Here is a 21,549-nt window from a genome sequence, read left to right as displayed (position 1 = left end):
TCTAGATGTCTCATGGGCATCTCACATCTAACTGAGGTCCTGATTGCCCTCCCAAATCTGTCCCTTCCGGAGCCTCCCACCTTGAGTAAATGACAACTCTATCCTACTAGTTACTCAGGTCAAGACTTGGGAGTTATTCTTGGTTCTTTTTCTCAAATGCACATCCCATCAGCAAATCATGTAGGCTTCACCTTCAAAATATATCTAGAATCTGAGTACTTCTCCTCATTTCTACCTGATTACTCTGATGCCACACTTCCTTGTGAGGGTAAAAAAAAATTAAGATTTTTCCTCTCACCTTCTAAGTCCTTCCAGCTGGGCTAATTATCAAATTAACAGAGACAGGTTAACAGGAGAAAATCAAATTTTAATACATGCACGTGGGGAATTCACATAAGCATGAAAATTTTAAAGACAGTGAGGCAACACTGGCTATATATGACATTTTGGACAAAGGAGAAAAGGGGAGTGGAATAGGGTTTTAGACTTCAGAAGTGGACACACACACACACACACACACACACACACACACACGGAAGGCAAATTCTTGCTGGGCAACTCAGAAGCACTGGGACACAGAGGGTATCTAGCTATCAGGCCCCGGCCTGAAGCCCTCCCAGTAACCAGACTTGATTCAAGGTAGGCTAAGGTATCACCGTAAGATTTCCTTGCTTCCTGGAGCTGGTTTTTCTGTCTGAATCTCTCAGGCAGGAAAGGGGGGAGGGTCAAAGTTATTTAGATCTCAGCTCAAACATGCTCTCTTCAGAGAATTCCCTCTTTTCTGACTATCTAACATGATGTAGCAGACCCCTCCCCAATGCCCTATCACATGAAGCTGTTTTGTTTTCATCACAGCACTCACCATTACCTGAAATAATCTTATTTGTTTCTTTTCTTGTGTATTGTCTGTCTTCCCCACCAGAATGAAAGCTGCATGGTGGCAGGAACTCTGTCTCCAGCAGCTCACGCAGTGCCTGCTACATGGATGCCACGGAAGGTTGTAAAGGTTGTCTACTGCACCAGAGCTTCCGGCTGAGGGGCCAGTGGGTGCTGATGTTCAGCCTGTTCTCTGTTCTCCATGCTTGGTGGGGGCGGGGGGACCCAACAGGTTGCCTTCTGCTATTTTACAATGCATGCCTATGGGCTGGCTGGGGCTCTGTGGTGGGTGTTCAATACATATTCATTGAATAATAGCTGACTTATGGATGTGCAGACCTTGTTTTCTTCTCTGGAATGTCATGTAAATTCCCTTATGACTTCATTTTCTTCATCTGTTAAGGGGATACTTAATATCAATCTAATAATGCAACTATCAGGATTAAATGAAATAGTTCATTAAAGTGCTGGCACAAATGTGAATTCATTTGTATGAAATACCCAGAATAGGCAAATCCATAGAGACAGAAAGCAGATTTGTGGTTCTTGGAGCCTGGGGGAGGGAGAAATGAAGGTTGACTGCTTAAATAGGGGTATCCTTTTGGTGTGATGAAAATGTTTTAGAACTAGAGACAGTGATGGTTGTACAACATTCTGAATGTACCAAATGCCACTGAATTGTGTACTGAAAATGGCTAAAATGGTGAATTTTTTTGTTATGTGAATTAGGTTATATAACATGAATACCTCAATTAAAAAAGCAAAACAAAAAAAACACACAAAAAAACCCCCACAGTGCCCAGGACATGGTAGGTGTTCAAGTATTATCTTCTGAATGCTATGATTTCCTTGCTTCAAAATCAAAGCAAAATCCTAAACCTTCCTTGAATCCTTACTGCCCCATCTCAGATAATACTCACTTTCCTTTCATCCATTTATTTCAGAAGTATTTATTATTGCCATTTTAGATATTGGGGATTTGAAGGGGAACAAGACAGGTGCAGACCCTGAGTTTCCAGGTTCGTAAGGGACCCTGCCAAATAAAGAGAAAATCACAGTACCTGCAGTCAGGCCTATGGGGGAGAAGGGCCAGGGTCTGGGCGGGGGGCAGAGAGGAGGGGAGGAGGGACCCAGACTAGGGAGACTCAGGGAAGGCCGTGTAGAGAAAAAGGCACCTAAACTGGGGCCTGAGTGATGAGTAGGCCTGGGAGGAAAATCAGCCAGGTAGGAGATGGACAAGTGGGGGTAGGGGCTGGAGGTGAGGTCTGGGGAATGCAGGGTCCCAGGAACAGCTCATGTAGAGCCTGGGAGGTGAGAGCATGGTGGGTTCTAGGAATAGAGAACAGTTTGGTGCAGGGCGTATAAAGTGAAGGCACCAGATAAGGTGGGAGAAGTAGGTAGTGAGTTCAGACTCCATGCTAAGCTATTCAAGGTCCTGAATGAACTGGCCTCCACTTTGCAGCCACAGTTCTGGCATGTGCCCTGAGGGTCCCTGTGAATTCTTGTGCCCGCATGGCTTAGCTCATGCAATCCTTCTTCCCTTAGATATTTACAGAGGGCCTGCCTTATGCCAGGTGCTGGGAACCCAGAGACTGTCAATACGTGGCTCCACCCTAGGAGAACTTGCAGGTTAATGGGGGAGGCAGCACAGGAAGAAATCATTACAATACAAATAGAGAAATGCTGTGATAAAGAGTGCGCAGGGCATGGAGGAGCTAGGGCTTGTGGGGAGGAGGCGGGGCTTGTGGGGTAGACTGAGGACTCAGGGAAGGTGACTCCTGAACTGAGTCTTCAAGGACTAGGAGGCACTAGGCCTGGGGACAAGGAGTAAGAAAAAAGGGAGATGCTGAACCTAACTTTGTGGGGTCACAGGATCCTTGAGATCCAGATAAAGGCTTGAACCCTCTACCCAGGTCACACAAACACACGATACTGCCTGCTCCAAGGGCACATATACACTCCGGAATACACTCCTCTGAACTTTCTCACGCATCCCATTGACCTCCTCCCACACACACACACACACACAGAGACTTACACACACGTTTACATGCCATTTTTAGTGTCGTTGGTCCCTCCGGCTTTGCTCAGCCCCCCGTCCCTCCGGTTCCAGCCCACCGCCTTCACAGGCCTGCAAAGCTCCCTCTTCAACTCTGGACTTTGTACCTGTCACCGGAAATACACTGCTTATCAGGGCCGCCAGCCTGAGCAGCTGTCTGCTGAGGTGCCCGCCCTTTCTAGGGCCCGCTAGACCCCTCTCTGGATCCCAGCTGCATCCCCCCCCCCACCCCCGCCCAGTACTGGGAGCGGGAGAGGCATGCGCCGTTCTCGGCCAAAGCTTGGGAAGATGTAGAGTGAGTCCTTTCTGTTGGGGGAGTTGCCTACAGCCCAGCCCTCCGCCTTCACCTGCAGCTTCAGCCCCGCCTGTTTCGTCCCCAGGTGAGTCAAGCGGCAGCTCCGGCCCGCCCACCTGCCTGCCCGCCCCAACCGGAAGCCTCCTCCACCGACTGTGCACAGTTCCTACAGGTGGGGAGCGGAGGGGAAGAACTGGGGGGCTGGGAGGGGGAACCCACAGATCCCTGAGGGCTCCTGGGAGCTGGAAAAGAGCTACAAATCAGGGTGGGTGTGTATGTCTGTGAAGATCAGAGGGTGTTTGCGTTTGTTGGCGGAAGAAGTGTGACCTGAGAGGGTGGGGTGACAGCCTGTGGGTGTGGGTATGTGTCCTTGGGAAGAATTCACAGGGACAAGCAGGAAGGAAAGGAGTAGGAGTAAAATCTTAGAAATGTCAAATTGAATTAAATTCATTTCAATTTAACAAAATCTTATTTTTTTTTGAGGACCCAGTGCATAGTGTGGGACCCACAGTAGGCACCCAATGAATATTTGCTAGTAGATGATTTACCTTTCCTTTCTAATGCCCCCCCTCCCCCGTATTCTCTCAGCCACTGAGCTCTCTCCCTCACTCATCTCACAAACAGGTACTGTGCAGTTAGTTGAGTGCAGAGCTCTTTGGAAGTCCCAGGACACAGGTTAATCAGCCTAGTCCTTGTCCCCAGGAAGCTGCCCATCTAGTAACTGGCCAGTAGTTGACAGGGTAGGCCAGTGAAGTGTCCCAGGTGGTCCTGGGACAACCTCATAGGCAGTCATGGTCTGATTTGGCTTTGAGGGTGGTGGACTTAAAAAACGGAGGAGGGAGGGGGTGGCTGGGAAGTAAGAGGGTGGGTGAGGTGGGAGGTGTGTGTGTGTGAGGTGGGATTGGGGGGCGGGAAGCCGGGAGCATGGGAGAGGGAACTGTGGAGAAGAGGAAGAAGAGTTTAGCCTGAGTCATGTGCTGGGTTGTGAGGTGGGGGAATTTGCATGCAGCCCTGGGGAGCTCTTGAGTTTTTAAGCAGCGGAGTGATGGGGTCAGATTTGGGCTTTAGTTCCATCACGCTGGAATGGATTAGAGATGGGGAGGACCAGTTGGGAGGTTATTGCAAAAGTTGAGGTACAAGATGAAGGTGGCTTGGACTGAGTCAGTGATAGTGGGGTGCAGAGGAAGGGCATAGTGATTCCAGAGATATTTAGAGGAACTGATAGGCTTGGTATCCAGTTGGTGGTGAGGAAGGAGGATCTATAGGTATCGATAATTAAGACTATGGTGGAGTACTCCCCTAAATTAGGTGCTTCTCTTCTAGGTGCTTTCCTAGCTTGAATACTCCTTGCCAGGTACCCCTCTGATTCAGGTACTCCACCTCAGATAATCTCTAGCCCTAGTTGGTCCTCCAACAGGTACTTGACTAAGCTAGGTGCTCTTCCTCTAGGTACTTTCCAGGGTCAGGTGTTGCTCCCCCAGACACTGCTCTGATTCAGGTGCTCCTCCTCTAGGTATTTCTGAGCCTAGATGATTTTCCTCCAGACACTCCCTTAATTCAGATGCTCTTTCTGTAGATCCTCTCCAGCCCTAGTGATTCTCACTCAGATAATTTCCTCGTTCAGGTTATCTGCATTTGGCTACTCCCCGAATACAGCCTCCCTCTGAGGGCACTGGGGACTGGACAAGGGATGTGCCTGAGGGCTGAGGGTAGAGTTGGCATAGCTGGGGCTCCTGACTCAGGAACAGAGGGGCCAGGACTTCCCTGGCTGTGTCTGGGACCTCTGCTCTGAGTGGGGACTGGCACCATCCTCCATGTGTGGTCTCCACTTTGGCTCGTTAGCTGCAAGCAATTGCTTGTCCAACCTCTGGAAGCCAGGACTGCCTCTGCCGCCACCTCCCACCCTTGGCTTACCAAGCAGTGTAGCGGACTGGGCTCTGGACCCTGGTGTCAGAGACCTGGGTTCAAGTCTGGGGTCTTTGGCTGAGTCAGTTAACCCTTCTGGGCTCCAGAGACCTCATCTATAGAGAGGCGATAATGTTTATACCCACACTACAGATTTTGGTGAGCATGTTGCCTGGTGCCTGCATCATAAGCTCCAGCCTTAATTTATTGTTCCAGCCGTTTCCACAGCTGGACCCTACAATGTTCCCTTACAAAGAGCCAATTTCTGTGGCTCAGCCTGTTTCTCTCCTGTGAAAAACTGGTTGTGGACAGTTTGTGTAGCACCCTAACATGGCTGTGAGTGTGGCCTGAAATGCATGCCCTGTGGCCATCTCTGTGTGTATGTTCTAGGACTCTGTGTCCCAGGCCTGCTTGGCACCTGGGGATCTCCCTGGATCCAGGAGATCTGGCCAAGCCTGAGGCTCACAGGTGTCTTCCGGCCCTCCATGACTGAGATAAACCAAAGTGAGTGACAGTGGGAGGGAAGCTGAGGTGGGGGGTGGGTTTCCCTTAGATGCTGGGATTGGTGGAAGGACCCTGCCCCCGTTTCGCAGTTTCTTCAGGGAGCCTATCTAGGGCCCCATCCATAATGCTGTCCTTTTCTCTGCAGCCATGGTGGGGCCCTCGGGGCTCCCCACAGCGTCAGCCATGTCCCCTGAACCAGGCACAGGGGCCCGCGCATGGCCTGTGCTGGTGGGAGTTGTGCTGGGGGCTGTGGTCTTCTCTCTCCTCATTGCCCTTGCTGCCAAATGCCACCTCTGCCGCAAATACCGCACCAGCTACCAGCACCGCCCACTGCCTGAGACAAGAAAGGGTGTCTGCCCAGAGGTGGGTGAAGATGAGGATGATGATGGCTTCATCGAGGACAATTACATTCAGCCTGGTGTCAGTGGGCTGGGGACAGAGGGTGGCAGGAACCACTTCCCCCTCTGAGCCCTTATGTGTGAATATTGCCCAGCCCCCTCATGCCTGACAGATTAAGGACAGCAGATACTGCATGGGAGCCGTGAGCCTCAGGGACAGAGGTGGCCAGGGTTAAGGGGCGGACCAGGGGTAGAGCAAGCCTCCCTTCTGGGACACTAGCCACCTAAGTGACAATGACCCTCTCTTACTCAGTTACCCTCAATGGCTCCCTGCTATTCTCAGGATAAAGCCTACCAAGGGCCTAACTATGGAAATAAGACCTCTGTCAGCCTCTTGGTTTCCTTTCTTGCCTTTCTCTGCTATACTTCCCACTTCACTAATTTTTATTATATACCAGGTGATAACATATTAGCAGGTGAAAATCAGTGTGCCAAGTTTCCTATTGAAGATTTCCCATATCAATAAAGTGGGTAATCTAAATGGTTATAATATATTACCTTTCCCACAGGTATTAATAAATCTATTTTAATTCAAATAAAAATGAAAAGTTGTTCCCTTTTATTTCCCTGAACCGGAACTTGGGTATAAAAATGTTCTTGGTCACTCATAGCCTGAAGATGCTGCTTGGACATCTGCCTCCAGGACCCCTCCTGTGAGTCCCTCCCTCTGTGACCACCATGTGAGCTTCTCTACCATCACCCTTGCCACATTTTACCTCCATTTTTATTGCGTTTCCCACTTAACCCTACTGTGCCTGTCCCCATAGCTAGCCTGTGAGCTCCCTGAGGCCACAGGTTATGTCTTATTTATATCCTCAGGATTTTGCACAAGGCAGATGCTAAGTAAATATTTGTCAAATTTGTTGATTTACTGTGGGCTCAGGAGTAAGTAGATGAAAGGTAAGGAAGTGGAGTCAGATGCGGAAGACTTAAGAACTGGCCAAAAAGGAGGAAGATAGGGTCATAGCTGGTGGTGGGGACATCGGGGCAAGGGAGGGAGTTAAGCCCCGATGGCAAGGGAGGGAGTTAAGCCTCTTTTGGTTTTTTGCTTCTTTTGCAAGCAATGTAAAGGAGTTTTGGGGGGAAGAATCCTGGCTTTTGCATAGAACTAAAGGGACAGCTGACTAGGAAGGGCAGGAAGCAGGTGGTCCCAGCAGGGTTCCTCTAGTATTCTATCATTTTTGGGTATTAATGAGACTCCATGCCTAGGACTCCTAAACTCTCAATTGTGAGTTTTAAGTACTCAGGCGAGTACTTGTTTGGGTCAAGTACCCACCACAGGTCCAGTAAAGTGTAACAGACCAGGCTGTGAGGGTCTGTGACCAGTGGGGTCAGGCACTTGTAGTACATATGTGATTTGGGGAGCCCACCCATTTGCCCCAGGCCATTCCCAGACAAGGGGAAGTCATTAGGAACCAGGTGGCCACCCCACATATGTCCACCTGGATGCAGTGTTAGCCTTTGAGGAAAGAGCCAGCAGAGAAGAAAAGTGAGGGATGACTAAGTAGGGAGGTATTTGAGAAAAAGGCAGGAGGTCAAGGGAGACTGGAGCATAGGGTCTGAGGGGTGTTCACGGCAGTGATGAAGCTGAAGATTGGACCAGATCAGCTAGGGCCTTGGTGCCAAGATAGCTTGCACTCCAACCTGAGAGCAACCTAGGCTCATCTGTGAACTCTTTTGGCCAGGGAGTGACATAATCAGGACAGAAACGTCATTCTGGATGCTGTGCAGCGATGGGGTGGAGGGCAGAGACCAAGGGAGAGAGGTGACGAAGATGTGACTAAGGTGTGGGACAGGGAATAGATTCCAGACATTGGAAGGAGGCGGAGTTGGCAGGACTTGTTTGCTGCTGGATGTGAGGAGTAGGAAGGAGTCAATGAAGCTGCCCCGGTTTCTCATTTGATGGCTGGGTGCATCAAGGAGGAGCAGGTTTCTGGGGGATGAGGACTCAGTGCCAGATGTAAGATCTCCAGGGAAAGATGCCCAGGGGCAGCTGGATTCCAGGGGAGAAGTCCAGCATGCAGACATAGACTTGAGAATGGTCAACCATAGGGTCACTGAGACCCTGAGAGTGAATTAGATCATGGGGAGGGGGCAGAGTTGAGGAGGCGTTGAGAACTGAGTAGAGCAACACTGACATCTAAGGGCTTGTCAGCAGTGGACATGGCAGGGGAGAAGCATCCAGGCAGGAGGGGAGCCGAGCACATGCAGCCCCAACTCCAGCGATTGTTCTTGAGTCCAGAGATGGTGAGACCCTCGCAGGCCTAGGAAGTCCCTGTCTGGGACAGCAGCAGAGGCTGCCTGAAACTTGGAGAAGGATCCTGAGCTGCAGAACTAAGGACCCAAGGACATGTCCTGGCCTCTGAGGGGGAGAGCTGCTGCAAACGCAGTGAGTCTGTCCCCTTTTGTCTTGATCCCCCGCGACTCACCTAGAGGGGCCGTCCTGCTTGCAGTTCTGGGCCAGAAAGCATCTCATCTGTCCCTGTTTTCATGTATTCTTTGGGACCTGAGTAAGAACATCTGAGGGGTCCAGGAGAAGGTAAGGGCCTGACCCCAGGTTAGCAGCTGCTTTTTCTGAGCCCAGCACCCAGCAAGGTGGGCAGGGAAGGCTTCCTCTTGGAACCTCGAGCAAGACCCTGGGGTCATGAGAACCTTGGACCCTATCCAGAGAGGCCTGGCTGGATTCCTCTGAGGAGTTGTTCCCACTGTGCTCTACATGCTTGGCCCCAGGAACAAAGAGGGCGCATGACCTGGGTCTACAGGTTCCAGGGCCCAGGGACGCTAGAACTGCCGGGAGGCCTGGGACTGAGCCAGATCTGGCTCTGGTCTGTCCTCCTCTGGCCTCAGACCCTGGCCCCAGCCTGTCTCTGCCCCTGGCCTTTTACCCTGTCCTGCACCCCCCAGCAGCTGCGATTACCTACTCTGTCCTGGGAGCTCCATCCCAGACCTGACTGTGAGAACTACCCACCTCCTGGCTGCCTTGCCTGCTGCCCCCAAAACAAGGCCACACCTTTGTCCTTGAGTGGAGGCCAAAGACAAGGGTCACACAAGCCACAGACATGAAGTTTAAGAAGCCCCAGGAGAGTAGCAAGGTGAGTTGAGAGCACAGACTACCTAGATTCAAATCCCAGCTCTGCCATGTCTGTGCTGTGTGACCTTGGGCAAGTTACTTACTCCCTTCAGTGCTCCAATGTCTCAGTAAAACGTGGATCATAATAGTACTTGTCTCACATGGTTGTTAGAAGGATTAAACGAGTTATATAAGTAAAGTGTAACAGACCAGCATCTGCAGTTGTTAGCCATATACCTATGAGAATTTCCAGGGCAATGGCTCCCCACAAGGGGCGGCCAGTCAATCCTAAGGGAAGAACTTGCCAAGCCTCCTCCCTTCTCATTCACTCTGGGTTGGGGATTTGAGTGTCCCTGTTTCCCAGGACTCAGCTCAGAAGATCTGGTCAAGATAGCAAAGGACTTGAATTAGAATCTCTGATGCTGTAGAATATAATAACAGCAAGAATGATAATAATAATAGCACTGATGGGGCCACCCAAGAGGCACAGTTGGTTAAGAGCTCGCTCAAGAGTGCAAGCTCTGAGCAACAGCAGTTCGATGCCCGGCTCGAGCTGAGCTGCCAACTGGTGGCAGGATGGCTCAGCCAAAAAAATAAAATAAAATAAAATAATGTTTTATTATTATTATTATTATTATTATATATTAGCACTGATGTTCGAGCACTTCTGACAATAGCCCTGCTGGGCAGCCACCCCCATTTTATTGACTGAGAAGTTGAGGCTCAAACACAAGGTAACTATAACTTGCTTCTTCACTTAGCAATAACGTCCTTTTCTTACCAGGAAGTAACGATTAAATAGACCCAGAGAAGGAACCTCTTGGTTGTTGTACTTGCATCCACCCTGCCTGGGCAGGCAGCCCCCTCCCCAATTAAGTGGGGCTGAGACGTCTCCAGCGTTTGGGAGAGCAGGCTGTGAGGGTAGAAGTGTATGTCCCTTCCCTGGGGTGCTCTCCCGGTCCCTGGGCTTGTCTTCCATGGCTGTGCCCAGGGGAGTCTCACAGGTCCTGAGGGACAGTCAGGAAAGCAGTCCCTATCCTGTGCAGAGAGCTGAGCCTGAGGGGGCATGTGTCAGTCTCCTGCTGCCCAAAGGAAGTGCCTCTAAGGGGACCTGAGTGTCCCCAGAAGGCCTGAGGTCTCAAGTGGGATGTGCCTGGATATGATGTAAGCTTCACCTGGATTGGAACAGATTTGGAAGTTTCTTGAACATGTTCTTCCAGTATCCAGGCATCCAGGTGACATGGCTGAGGACCTAGAGTTTGGCTGTTGAGCCGAGGAGGAACATGTGGTGGGTCTCTCTCGTTCCACTTCACCTGCTGCCTGACGAGAGCCTCTGGCTCCACACCCCTCTACTTTGTCTCCATCAGCCCCTTCTTGTCTTTTCTCTTCACCCACCCAATCCCAGTTTAGGTTTCAGGGTCTATTATGTCAACCTCTTTCTTGCCAATATCCTCAACTTACCTGTCCCATTGTCTCGCCGTTGCACACTCCAACCTAGGACCTGGTGCTGTTGAGAAAATCCTACCATCGCCCATGCTGGTGTCTCTTAATGCCTGGCTTCCAGCCTCCTGTGGACTCTCAAAGCTTCCAGCAATCTTGCTGTTTTCTTGGTCACATCCCTCTCCCATTCTCCATAGCAGCTCTTTAAAATGACCTCTGCTGCACAGAGAGAATAGTTGTTGGTCAGGGCCTCCTTCAATTTTCACCTACAAAACTCACAAACTTAACCTGTGTCCGTTCTTCCTTTTCTCCCAACCAAATGGCGTTATAAGGCCAATCCCTCCACTTTGTGCCCTGAATCTACCCTCCCTGCCTCCCACTCAGGGACTTTAAGACTGGCCTCTTCTCTACCTTGTGTCTCAAACCTCTTTCTATCAACATTAACCCATCACATCTCTCCCATCTTAAAAAGTTCCTCCAGTCAGTCACAAAGACCTCTTGGTCCCAGCTTCTGAACATCCATCAAATCTGTTCTGTTTCACTTTGTCCCAACTGCCATCCCATTGTCTAAGCCCCATCATCTTTTTTTTTTTAAGATTTTATTGGGGAATTGGGGAAGGGGAACAGCCAAGTTGTTGTCCTTCAGTCTTAGTTGTGGAGGGCGCAGCTAGCTCAGCTCCAAGTCCAGTCGCCATCTGGCCGCCCATCGGCAGCTCCCAGCTGCTCAGCTCAAGGTGCCGTGTTCAATCTTAGTTGTGGGTGGGCGTAGCCCACCATCCCATGCGGGAGTCGAACCGGCAACCTTGTTGTTAAAAGCCCCATCATCTTGTATCTAGACCAGGGGTCGGCAAACTTTTGAGATGGAAGAGCTGCCAGGGGTCAGCAAACTGTGGCTCTTTGGGTACATACATGTGGTTCTGAAGTAAAATTGAAAATGAAAATAAAACTATCATAGTTTCATTTATAAAATTTTTACAGGATATTATTCACATAATGGTGATTATGTAAAAATATATTTATGGCTCTCGAATAATTTTAATATTATTGTGAGGGACAGGATTGGCTCTTCCAAGGGTAGGCAAACTTTTGAGATGGAACGTACCCGAAGAGCCACATGTGGCTCGCGAGCTGCAGTTTGCCGACCCCTGGTCTAGACTATGGCATTAGTCAACCAACTGATTTCCCTGCCTCCATTGTGGCCCCTTCCAATGAATTCTCTGTGCTGCAGGCAGAATGATTGTTCTAAAACACAATTCTGACCAGGCCACTCCTCTCCTTACAACTCTCTACTGCCTTTTTCTTGGCCTTGAGAAACTGTGCCACCTGCTAGGGAGCTGCTGAAGCCTGGGACAGGCCCAGGGCCCCTCCCTAGCTGCACCCCCTTGCCTCTTCCCAGAGAATGCTCCAGTTCCTGCCACACAAACCCTTCGTGGTTCCTCGAAGGAGCCAAGTCCCCTTGTCCCGGACCCTTTGGCAGTCTTCTTTCTGGGACACTTCTCAACTTCTCTAGCTTGGCCAGATACTTCTCATTCCTCAGGGCCAGCTGAGAAATCACTTCTCCTGGGGCTGTTTGGCCATTTCTTCTTCTTCTTTTTCTTGGAAGGCTAATCCTGGCCCACACTGCAGCCAGCGAGTCCCAAATCCTACTCTAGCCAGAGTACTTCCCTGATTAAACTCTTCTCATGTCTCTCAGTGTCCCAAGGACAAAGTCCAAATTCCTCAGCTGGCCTGCCAAGGCCATTGCACAGACAGGAGAATAAGGAGGAGCAAGGTGAAGGCTCCCTCACGCGACTCTCATCATTTTCTGATGACATGGGGGGCGGGGGGGGCAGGCTGCCTGCAGAGAGCGGTGTTGGGGATGATGCTGGGGTGTGAAGGAAGCGGAGGGAGCTTGAGGGTCACTGTGGGAGTAGGAGGTGACCAGGGAAACAGTGTAACTGATGAGCTGTGTTGTGGACCTGGTTGAGATGGGTGATGAGGAATTCATGGTGACGCCTGGCTGCCTGACTGTGCAGGTTTCTCTAATAATCGCTCAGTTTGAGGTGGCAGGCGCAATGAAGGCAGATGGCAGAATTCATCCATGGGGGGTGGGGTGGGGGAGGTTGCTGGGAGAGTGGGACCAAAGGGGCAGGCGGCTAAGGAGTTGAGGACTCTGTCAGGAAGTGGGTGAAATGATGGGTGACAGAATCTTAACCAGAAGGGAGATGAAGACAGAAAAGGGAAGTCAGAGAGCAGGGGGTAGCTTTAGAGAGAGATAGCAGAGGGGCTGGTGGTCAGATGGATGCAATGTGGACCAAGATGGGGTTTAGTGAGATGTTTTAAGCAAGCAAGCTGGAGGCGGGAGGTTATGGGTGGGATTTAGTGACTGAGGAAGCAGTAACATTTTGGCCCTGCCTGTGCCTTGGTCCAGCTCTTACCATTCCAACACATATTTCAGTTGGGTGTGTAGACGCCGCCTTTCCACTGCTTCTTGGAATAGGCCCTCTGGGGGCATGAACTATATTCTTCAGCTGGCATCCTTCCCAGGAGAGCCTGACATGGGCTTTGCCTACAGTAGCTGCTCATCCCCACGTTTGTGCCATGTAACCCTTCCCCTCCCCATTTTCTAGGTCTCTGTGTTTGTTTTCCTTCTGTTTCTTAAAAGAAATATTGTGGAAGAGTCTAACCCTGTCTCAGCTGAAAAGCAGGATTTCTCACAGTATTACAGGATGGGGAGGCGTTCTGTAGTCCTCTAATGGCCCAGGAGTTGCTGATAATGCTAGCTTCCTCTTGGGAACCCAGGAGGAGTGAGAATTTCTGGGGCAGACAGTGTAGGGAGTCAGGAGATTCAGGGCCAACAGTGGATGGTGGTCTAACTTTCCTACCCTTCCCAATTATAGGTAGGCCTCTCCCTGATCCTTGCACACACATTGCCATCCAACCAAGTCAGAGACCTACATCCATCCAAAAAAGTACCTACTGTGTGTCGGGCCCGTGTTTAGGAACTAGGGACACACAGATAAGAAGACTCAAACCCTGCTAGGAGGAGCTCACCACCTGATTAAAGAGACAGGTACACAGAGAAAGAATTGCAGGCTGGTGTCTACAATTGAGAGTTTCGGGCTAGAGAAGGGGACAACTTGGTAGCTTAGGGGGAGAGGGTCAGGGAAGATTCCCAGATGATGTGGCCCCCTAGAGAACTGAGTCTTAAAGGAAACAAAAGCAAGAAGTAGAGAACATATGGAGTCTGGGGGAAGTGAGAACAATGTGAAGTCATGACAGTAGCTCAGTGTATCTGGCTCACTGGGTGCTTTGAGGGGAGAGGGAGGCCAAATCACGTTAGAAAGTCTGCCCATTAGCCTGCAAGAGGTGGGGGGCCATGGAAAGATCTTAGGTAAGTTTGCATTTTCATTTGAGGACTGTCACTGGGGCTCAAGAGCATGTGCTGGGGTTGGGGGAGGTGGATTTAAGAGGAGAAAAGAGCAATGGAGGGAGAACAGTAGAGAGGCTCCTCGTGAGTGTGGAGGTCTGATGACCACATGAATATCTACAGAGGAAGGCCGCGGGAGGTGGTGTGTGTTGGACACAGGGTGAGGAGGGACTGAGGGTGCCATCTTGGACCATGCTGAGGTTTCTAACCTGGGTATTGGGTGAAAGGTGAGTTGGAGGGGCTAGTTCAAGATAGAGAGGAAAGGGGCTCTATTTTGAATACGTGGAGTCTGAGGTGCCCCTTGGAATACCCGGTGCTCCTGGACATGCTCTATTCTTTCTGTTCATGTGGCTCCCTCCCTGGGTTGGCAATACCCTTCCCCTCAGCCATCAGTTCAGTGTTTTCTCCAGGAGACTGCCTAGATCTTGGCAGCTGAAAGCAATTGTTCTCTCATTGGAGCCTCTGTGGCTGTTTAACACCTCATAGGACACAGCTGGCTTGCCTCCCTGCCTCTCTATCCTCCGAGGGTCTTCATGCACTCTGTGAAGCAGGAAGTGATGAAACGGTAACCCACACTCTTGAGTGCTTTTCCAGTGGAACTTTACCCTTGCCACCCAGGAAGTGTTCCTGCACCACAGAAGGGAAGATCCCTTTTGGGGCGCACCCCAAGCAGGAAGAAGTGACTCTTACCACCCAAGAGGGTTTCAAATGCCCCTCCCATGCCCAGGAACCCAGAGGCAGGCCAGCCAGTGCTGCGACTGCACCGACCAGGGTGTTCTGGTTTCAGAGGTGGGGTAGGGAGTTGCAGCCTCCAGAGAAACCAGCTGATAAACTCCAATCCTTTAGCCTTTATCTTGAACCAGCACATGAGCAAATGCCAAGGACTCAGCCCCCCCAGCTTGCCTCCCTGGGACCAGAAACCCACCACCTTCCCGAAGCTGAGTGCTCTGCCCCCCTCCCCTGCCCCTACTCAGCTTCATAGTACCTAAGAGGAGAAACCACAGGCCTGATTGAGGATACCTTCAAGGCACCTTTTGTCAGCCTGACATAGGCACGGTGTTCACTTTGGAAAGGGTAGGTGTGAGGAGGGGAAGGGTCTCCAGGTGGGATGGGGATGAGAAGACAATAACAATAACAGCAGCCACCACATTTAATGCACATCTCTCATGTGCCCAGTCCTTCTTTACATGATGTCATTTAACCATCACAATCTATGACCATGACCATGACACTCACGAAACGGAGGCTCAGAGAGGTTAAGTCACTTGCCCAAGTTCCTCAGCTGGTAAGTGGTAGAGGGAGGAGTCCAATCCAGGCCTGTATATTCTGGAGCCTGTGTTCTCTCCACTGTGCCACGACTTACTCGCCTCAATGAAGACATGCTGGTGCAGTCTCTGAGGTGGAGCAGCCACTCCTGGGGAAATCCCTCACAGGTGTTAGAGGACAGGTTGGCTTTGAGGGGTGCTGGGAATAGGGGCCAAGGCTCTCCAGGCATCTCAGACACTTCTCTGCCTAGAGACCCCAGATATAGACAGGCAGACTCTGACATTTCCATGGACACAACACCCAGTTCCAAGGAGATACACACTCACCTCCCCACAGTGTGGCTGTGTGGCTGCACTAGGCTCTCAGCACACAATCCCACAGAAGGGCTGGACAGCCCTGGGGACACATACACACTCACATGCACTCACTGTCCCCTTTGCACGTGCACACACATGCTCACACACATACTCACGCCCCAACACAATTCTGTGGATGCTGAGGCAGGCTGTGGGAAGGGCTCCAGCTTGCTCAGATGAGGCTGGCGATGCTGGATGTGGTCTCATGACGCTGGCCAGCAGACAACTGTCCTGAAATGCTGAAGATGCTGCCATTGTCACTTCGGGTGGAGGGAGCGGCTGCGCGGATGGAGGGGCAGTGTCCACTCACGCCCACCTGATACAGCAGCAAGGCCAGCAGCAAAAGTGAGCCGGAGACAGCCAGGGCGATGCCCACGGACAGCATGACAGCCAGCGGCCGGGCAGGTGCAGGGGCGGTGGCCAGCCCAGCCAGCGTCAGGCCGGTGACCAGCAGCACCAGGCCACTGAGCAGCACCACCAGGGCATCAGCACCACCGCCACTGCGCAGCAGGGCCACATGGTGGGGCTGGCGTATGCAGTTCATGTCCTGCACGGCTGAGCTCATCAACTGCTTAACCAGAACCAGCAGGGCCAGCAGGCACAGCACGGTGCCCACTGCCAGCCGCCACTCTCCCGAGCGGCTGCTGGTGGAGGCGAGCAGTGCCACGCCACCTGCCCCACAGCTTGCCACGAGGCCCACGGCCACGGCAAAGCAGAGGGCCGAGCGCCGAGGCTGCTGGGACCACCACAACTCCACCTGCTCTGCCAGTGCATCCGGGGGCAGCCCCCGGCCCGGCGCGGCTCGAGCCTCTCCTTCAGACATGGCTGGGTCTGGCACGAGTCAGGACAGAGGGCAGCACCAGGAGTTAGAGGGTGCAGGTCATGGCCTGCAGCCCCCACCACCTGCTTGGCAGCTGGAGGCCCCGAGTCCTATTCCTCTCACAGTCCAGGGTAAGGTCACCACCATCTGCTGGGGAGAATCACAGTTGTTACCTCCCCAGCCCCCCGTCCCCGCCCCCCACCATGGTCTCTCCTGAGGGCTGTGGGGATGATCCCTGGGAATTCTCCCATGTCCCCTGAAATCCCCCCACTCAGGAAAGTCCCCTCCCCAGCAACACCCCTTGGGAATGCCTCTCCCATGATCCCAGGAGAGTTTGCCCACATAAAGCACCCCTACCCCTCCAGGAAACCCCCCTTTCCCAGCCTCTGACCTTTCTGGCTCTCTCAGTTGCCTGTCCCATCCCAGCTGGCTGAGGGAGCTGGTGCCACGGTGGACGGTGGCGGATGATGACGAAGAGCCAGAGATAAAGCCTCATTCAGGATCCAACTCACATGCTTCAGCTGTCACTGCTGGCTCCTAGGGGGGAGGGCTGTGGGAAGGGAGGGGGCTATGACTTAACCCTTCTGGAACCAGCAGCCTGACCCTGAATCTTCTCTCTTAGGGCTGTGGCTCCTTCTCTGTGGGTTAGGGTCTGACCCCTAGCACCCTCCTTCCCCTAACATCCCATCAAATCTCACGGCCATGCTGCTGGTTCCCAAATACCTTTCTCCCTCCCGAGCTCCAGACCCATAAGCCAATGGTCACTGTGATGTCCCATAGTCATCTCTGATGCAACAGGTCCAACCCCAGCCCGTCACCTTACCCCCAACCTGCTCCTCCTCTTGTGTTCCTCACTTATGCACGTCCTGGGGAGGACACCTCTAAACATTGCTCCATCCTGTTCCCTGCCCTCATCCCCACTGATTTCAACTCTTCACCTCCTGCCCCCACCTCCTCACAGGCCTTCCTGTCCCCTAACTCTTCTCCCTCTCACCACTGCCTATGCAGTCCTCCTCCAAGATTTTTCAAAAGTGGCGCAAGGGAAAAGGAGGGCTCTGGATTTGAACCCCAGCCGCAGGTCCTACCACCCATGGGAACTTGGGTGAGGGACCTCACAGTGGTTACTCATGTAACTCGTCCTCCAGAGGCCTGGCAGTGGGACTCACACTGGGCAAAATAAAGCAGCCTAGGAGTCCTTTAGAGCAGGCCTGTTGGTGCGATAAATGCTGGGTGTGGGTTAGTCAGAAGAGGGGCTTGGAGGAGGGTCAGGAAAGCCCCCAGAAGTTCACCTCTTAGAGCCCCAGTCTCCTTATTTGAAAATCGAGGACAATAATGTTTATCTTGAGGGGTGGGTGTGGGGGTAGGTGGAGTCATTTGATATCTCCATTTCAGAATTCCAGTGGGAATTCTGGGGCCTGAATAGATGCCCAAAGCATGCTTTTTGAATAAAAGAACACAAAGTTCTCTCCTCCAATTCAGGATAGGACTCCTGCTTTATACATAGGACGCCCGGTCCTAGATCATTCCAGGAATGTGACTACGTGGCTGTACATAGGTTACACCCCTGATGAGGTATCTGTCCTCCACAACCCCTTGGCAGGGGCTGCCAGGCAACCAGGTGGGAGAGGCATGTGCAGGTGCCCCCAAGGGAGGTGGGGGAGGGCCTGCGGGAGAGGCCCTGAAGTCAGTCCCACATTCCCCAGGGCAGTGACTTCACTGGGCTGAAAGAGCTTGCACAGGTGTGCTGGGACAGTGGGGCCAGGTTTGGGGTGGGGTGGAGGTTCTCAGGGGATGAGCAGTGGGAGAAGGTGGGGGAGGGGGGGGGCACTCACAAGAAGCCTAGAAGTGCTGGATCCGATCTGAGCCGGGCAGGTGGGGCACTCCAGCTTCGTTTCCGGGGAGGTGCTTCACCTGCCNGAAGGTAGGGGGGCTACGGGGCACTCACAAGAAGCCTAGAAGTGCTGGATCCGATCTGAGCCGGGCAGGTGGGGCACTCCAGCTTCGTTTCCGGGGAGGTGCTTCACCTGCCTAACCTGCACTCAGGTGAGCCTTGGGGCAGGGGGTGGGGGAAGGGGATCAACAGGTGTTTCCTAGGCAGGGCTTGAGCCGATTGGCTGACGTGGCATTACTCCTTCAGCAGTCCAAGGCATTCCTGGGAAGGGAGGGACTTCTGTCAGCTGCTTTAGGGCTCGAACACAATTCAGACCTGGGCAGCAGAAGAAATGTTGTCTATCTGCCCCACCGCCTGGGCCCTAACCCATCCCCCCAGCTCCAACCCCATCTTAGCTTTGGATCCAGCCCCAAACCTAACCTCTGCCCCAGCTGCAGTTTCAAACCCTAACTACAAAACTCCTAGCTCCAACCCCAACCTCTACTCCACATCATAGCTCCAACCCTGAATCTTGAATCCCAGTCTCAACCCCCAGCCTCATTTCAAAATCCAATTCCAGTCTCAGCTCCAAGTCCCAAACTCAAATTTGCCTTGAAACCTCAGGTCAAATTCCTCACCCTAACCCCACCCAGCTCCAAATTCTGGAATTAGGTCCTAGACCTTACCCTCACCCTCAGTGCTAACCATGCCTCCTGTTCCTGAATCCAGCCCCCAAATCTTAAATCCAAACTTAAGCCCTGCCTCAACCCCCAAATCCAACCCCAGCTGGCCCCCAAACTGAGCCCCAATACCCTAATCCCTTGGCGCTTTCCCCTGAGCTGGAGCCCCCACAAGCCCCTTGCTCACTCTCCTTCAAAGCCTCCAGTGCCTGACTGTGGCAGGCCTGCCCTACACAGCGGACTCCTGCTGAGGGCTGCAGGATTTGAGTGCACGGGGAGGAGGGGTAAAGGCACTTCGTGTGGGAAACTGGAGCTCCCTTGCTTAAAACGCTTGCAGAATAAACACTTCCGGATAAATGCCACGCTCCTTCACAGGACTCACAAGCCCCTGCTGCCCAAACAAGGCCAGCCAATTGCCCTTGGCCCCTGCCTTGCAGGCAGTGTGTGCAGTTCAGCTCTGCATGCTCCGCCCTCTGTTCTGCCCTTCCGGTTGGTTGTTGAACTCAGAGTTCCCACTGCCCGGGATATTTACCACCCTCATCCTCAGTCTGGTCAATTCGAATTCTTCAACTGAGATGTTGCCTCCTCCAGGATGCCCTCCCTGACCTCCAGGCTTGTTTAGGTGCCTCTTTGGTGCACTCATGGCTCCTGTGCTTCTCCTGCAACTGTTCTCATACTGCATGTGCTGTAATGGTCCTTAGTTACTGACCTGTCATCCCCCACTAGACCTGTGGTCCCCAGTGGGTACAGGTTTAGTGCCTGTTTTGCTAACCATCGTGCCCTCAGCAGCTAGCACTGTGCCTGGCACATGGGCAGTAATCAATAAATATTTGTCGAATGAGTGAATGTGTGAACTGACAGGTATGTGGGTTTGGAGCAGGGAGTATGTGAGATGAAGCTGGAAACACAAGTTTGGTTCAGGTTGCTCAAGGCCTTGAATGCCACGGGAGGCACTGGGTCTCATTCGAAGTGCCTAGGGAGGATCCTGGAGTATAACTGGGATATGGCCAGGGCTCTGCTTCTAACAGGCACACCTGGCACCACACAGCACATGTACTCTGGATGGGCTGGGGGGGTTGCTGGTTGGAGGTTGTTGTAGGCTATCACCCGTCTCTTGGATGAGCCCCTTGTAATGCCTCTTGCCCTCTCGCCTTCTGATGTGTCTGAAAGAGACAAGAAAAGCAAAATAGAAGTTATCTTTCCAGCAGCTCACAAAGTAATTATGCTCCACCTGTCTTTGCTTCTCTTTGCTTTATTCTGTGGAGATGACAGGGGGGCCATTCATAACTCTAGAGCAGCACTGTCCAGTAGAACTATAACATGAGCCACATATGTAATTTAAAGTCTTCTAGTAGCCACAATAAAAAAGTGAAAAGAAACAGGTGACCTTGATACATTAAAATTTTTATGTAACCCCCAAATATTTTCATTTTAATATACCAATGATGAATGAGCTATTTCGGTCTTTCATTTTGTATGAAATCTTGAAAATTTGTTGTGTAGCTTATACCTGCAGTGCATCTCAGTTCAGACAAGCCACGTTTCAAATGCTCAATCGCCACATGAGGTTGGCGGCTCCCTTACTGGACAGCTCAGCTTCGGGTTCTTCCCCTCAAGGAAAAGTTAGGGTAGCCTGACTGCCGTGGGGCAGGCTGGATCTGGGAGGGGGAGACTATGTGGGTTTGCCACTTTGCAAGGCATTATAAAGGTGTCCCTTTCCTTGGAAGGAGCAGGGGAGCAGGGAACCTGACAGTGTTTGCTGGCTGTGTATTTCTCTTGCACATATATGACATTTATCCTCCTGGTCCCAAGGAGGGACCAGTCTCAAGCAGACGCATGGTCCAGATGTCCCAGAGAGAGCTGGAGCAAAGGAACTCATGAGATTTCCCCTCCCTTTTCCCTGGGGGGTTTGAAAGGAACTTTTTGGGTGGGGGGGATAAAGCCTAAAAGTTTCCATGGTTTAAACACTGATTGAGTGAGCCTTTGTTCTCATTCTGGGTCTTATCAAATCACTTGGAGTTCAAGTGGACAGGCAGGCTTCTCACAGGGCTGTCGAATTCTGTTCCCAAAGCAGGGGCTGTTGGGCAGCTCAGATGGGTCGTAATAAAGGCCAGGAGGAGAAGGCAGCAGTGGGCACAGAGCACAAGGTGTGGATTCTAACTGATCCATTAGGCACCCATAGACTGGGAGTATTGACCGAGAACAAGAAGCCGTGGGGCCTAGTTTCCCTGCTTCTGCCATGTTCCCTTCTCAGGCTATTCTCAACCTGGTAGCTGCAGTGATCCTCTTATAAGGTAGATCAGGTAATGTCACTGCTCTGCTTGAGTTCCTCCAGTGGCCCATCTTACCCAAAGAAACAGCCAAAGTCCTCCCAGGACCTCTAAGGCTCCCCTTCATCCCACTGTTTCCTCCTTCGCTTGCTCTTGCTCAGGGCCTTTGCATGGACTGTTCCCTCTGCCTGGAATGCTTTTCTCTCACATGACTTCCTCCCCTCCCCTCAGGAATGTGCTCAAATGTCACCTTCTCAGTGCGACCTTCCTGGCCATCCTGTCTAAAATCAAAACCTTGGGCTGGCCGAGCAGCTCAGTTGGTTAAGAGCGC

The 21,549-nt window shown here is 51.9% G+C and overlaps 2 protein-coding genes across 9 annotated transcripts; one reads left to right on the top strand and one right to left on the bottom strand.

Annotated features, from left to right (window-relative positions):
- The first annotated feature begins 3,081 nt into the window (after nt 1-3,081).
- Nucleotides 3,082-6,579, top strand: CUNH1orf210 (chromosome unknown C1orf210 homolog). 5 transcript variants are annotated; one of them, XM_019643714.1, is made up of 4 exons: nt 3,082-3,100; nt 3,316-3,402; nt 5,526-5,639; nt 5,785-6,579. In XM_019643714.1, exons 3-4 carry the CDS (start codon nt 5,621-5,623, stop codon nt 6,105-6,107), a joined length of 342 nt encoding a protein of 113 aa, XP_019499259.1. In that variant the 5' UTR covers nt 3,082-3,100; nt 3,316-3,402; nt 5,526-5,620; the 3' UTR covers nt 6,108-6,579. The 5 variants fall into 5 exon arrangements, with proteins under 5 accessions (XP_019499259.1, XP_019499258.1, XP_019499262.1 ...); XM_019643713.1 differs by lacking the exon at nt 3,082-3,100 and adding an exon at nt 3,170-3,230; XM_019643717.1 differs by lacking the exons at nt 3,082-3,100; nt 3,316-3,402 and adding an exon at nt 3,185-3,315.
- Nucleotides 6,580-15,088: 8,509 nt separating this feature from the next.
- TMEM125 (transmembrane protein 125) lies at nt 15,089-19,664 on the bottom strand. 4 transcript variants are annotated; one of them, XM_019643680.1, is made up of 5 exons: nt 19,136-19,664; nt 18,423-18,604; nt 18,231-18,309; nt 16,790-16,935; nt 15,089-16,545 (listed from the first exon to the last, which is right to left on the bottom strand). In XM_019643680.1, exon 5 carries the CDS (start codon nt 16,399-16,401, stop codon nt 15,751-15,753), a length of 651 nt encoding a protein of 216 aa, XP_019499225.1. In that variant the 5' UTR covers nt 16,402-16,545; nt 16,790-16,935; nt 18,231-18,309; nt 18,423-18,604; nt 19,136-19,664; the 3' UTR covers nt 15,089-15,750. The 4 variants fall into 4 exon arrangements, with proteins under 4 accessions (XP_019499225.1, XP_019499226.1, XP_019499224.1 ...); XM_019643681.1 differs by having other exon boundaries at nt 18,423-18,550; XM_019643679.1 differs by having other exon boundaries at nt 18,423-19,664.
- Nucleotides 19,665-21,549: the final 1,885 nt, after the last annotated feature.

Source organism: Hipposideros armiger, unplaced genomic scaffold (genome assembly GCF_001890085.2).
Source record: "Hipposideros armiger isolate ML-2016 unplaced genomic scaffold, ASM189008v1 scaffold_82, whole genome shotgun sequence".
In the NCBI taxonomy this organism is placed as follows: domain Eukaryota; kingdom Metazoa; phylum Chordata; class Mammalia; order Chiroptera; family Hipposideridae; genus Hipposideros; species Hipposideros armiger.
This window is presented reverse-complemented; position numbering and strand designations above follow the sequence as displayed.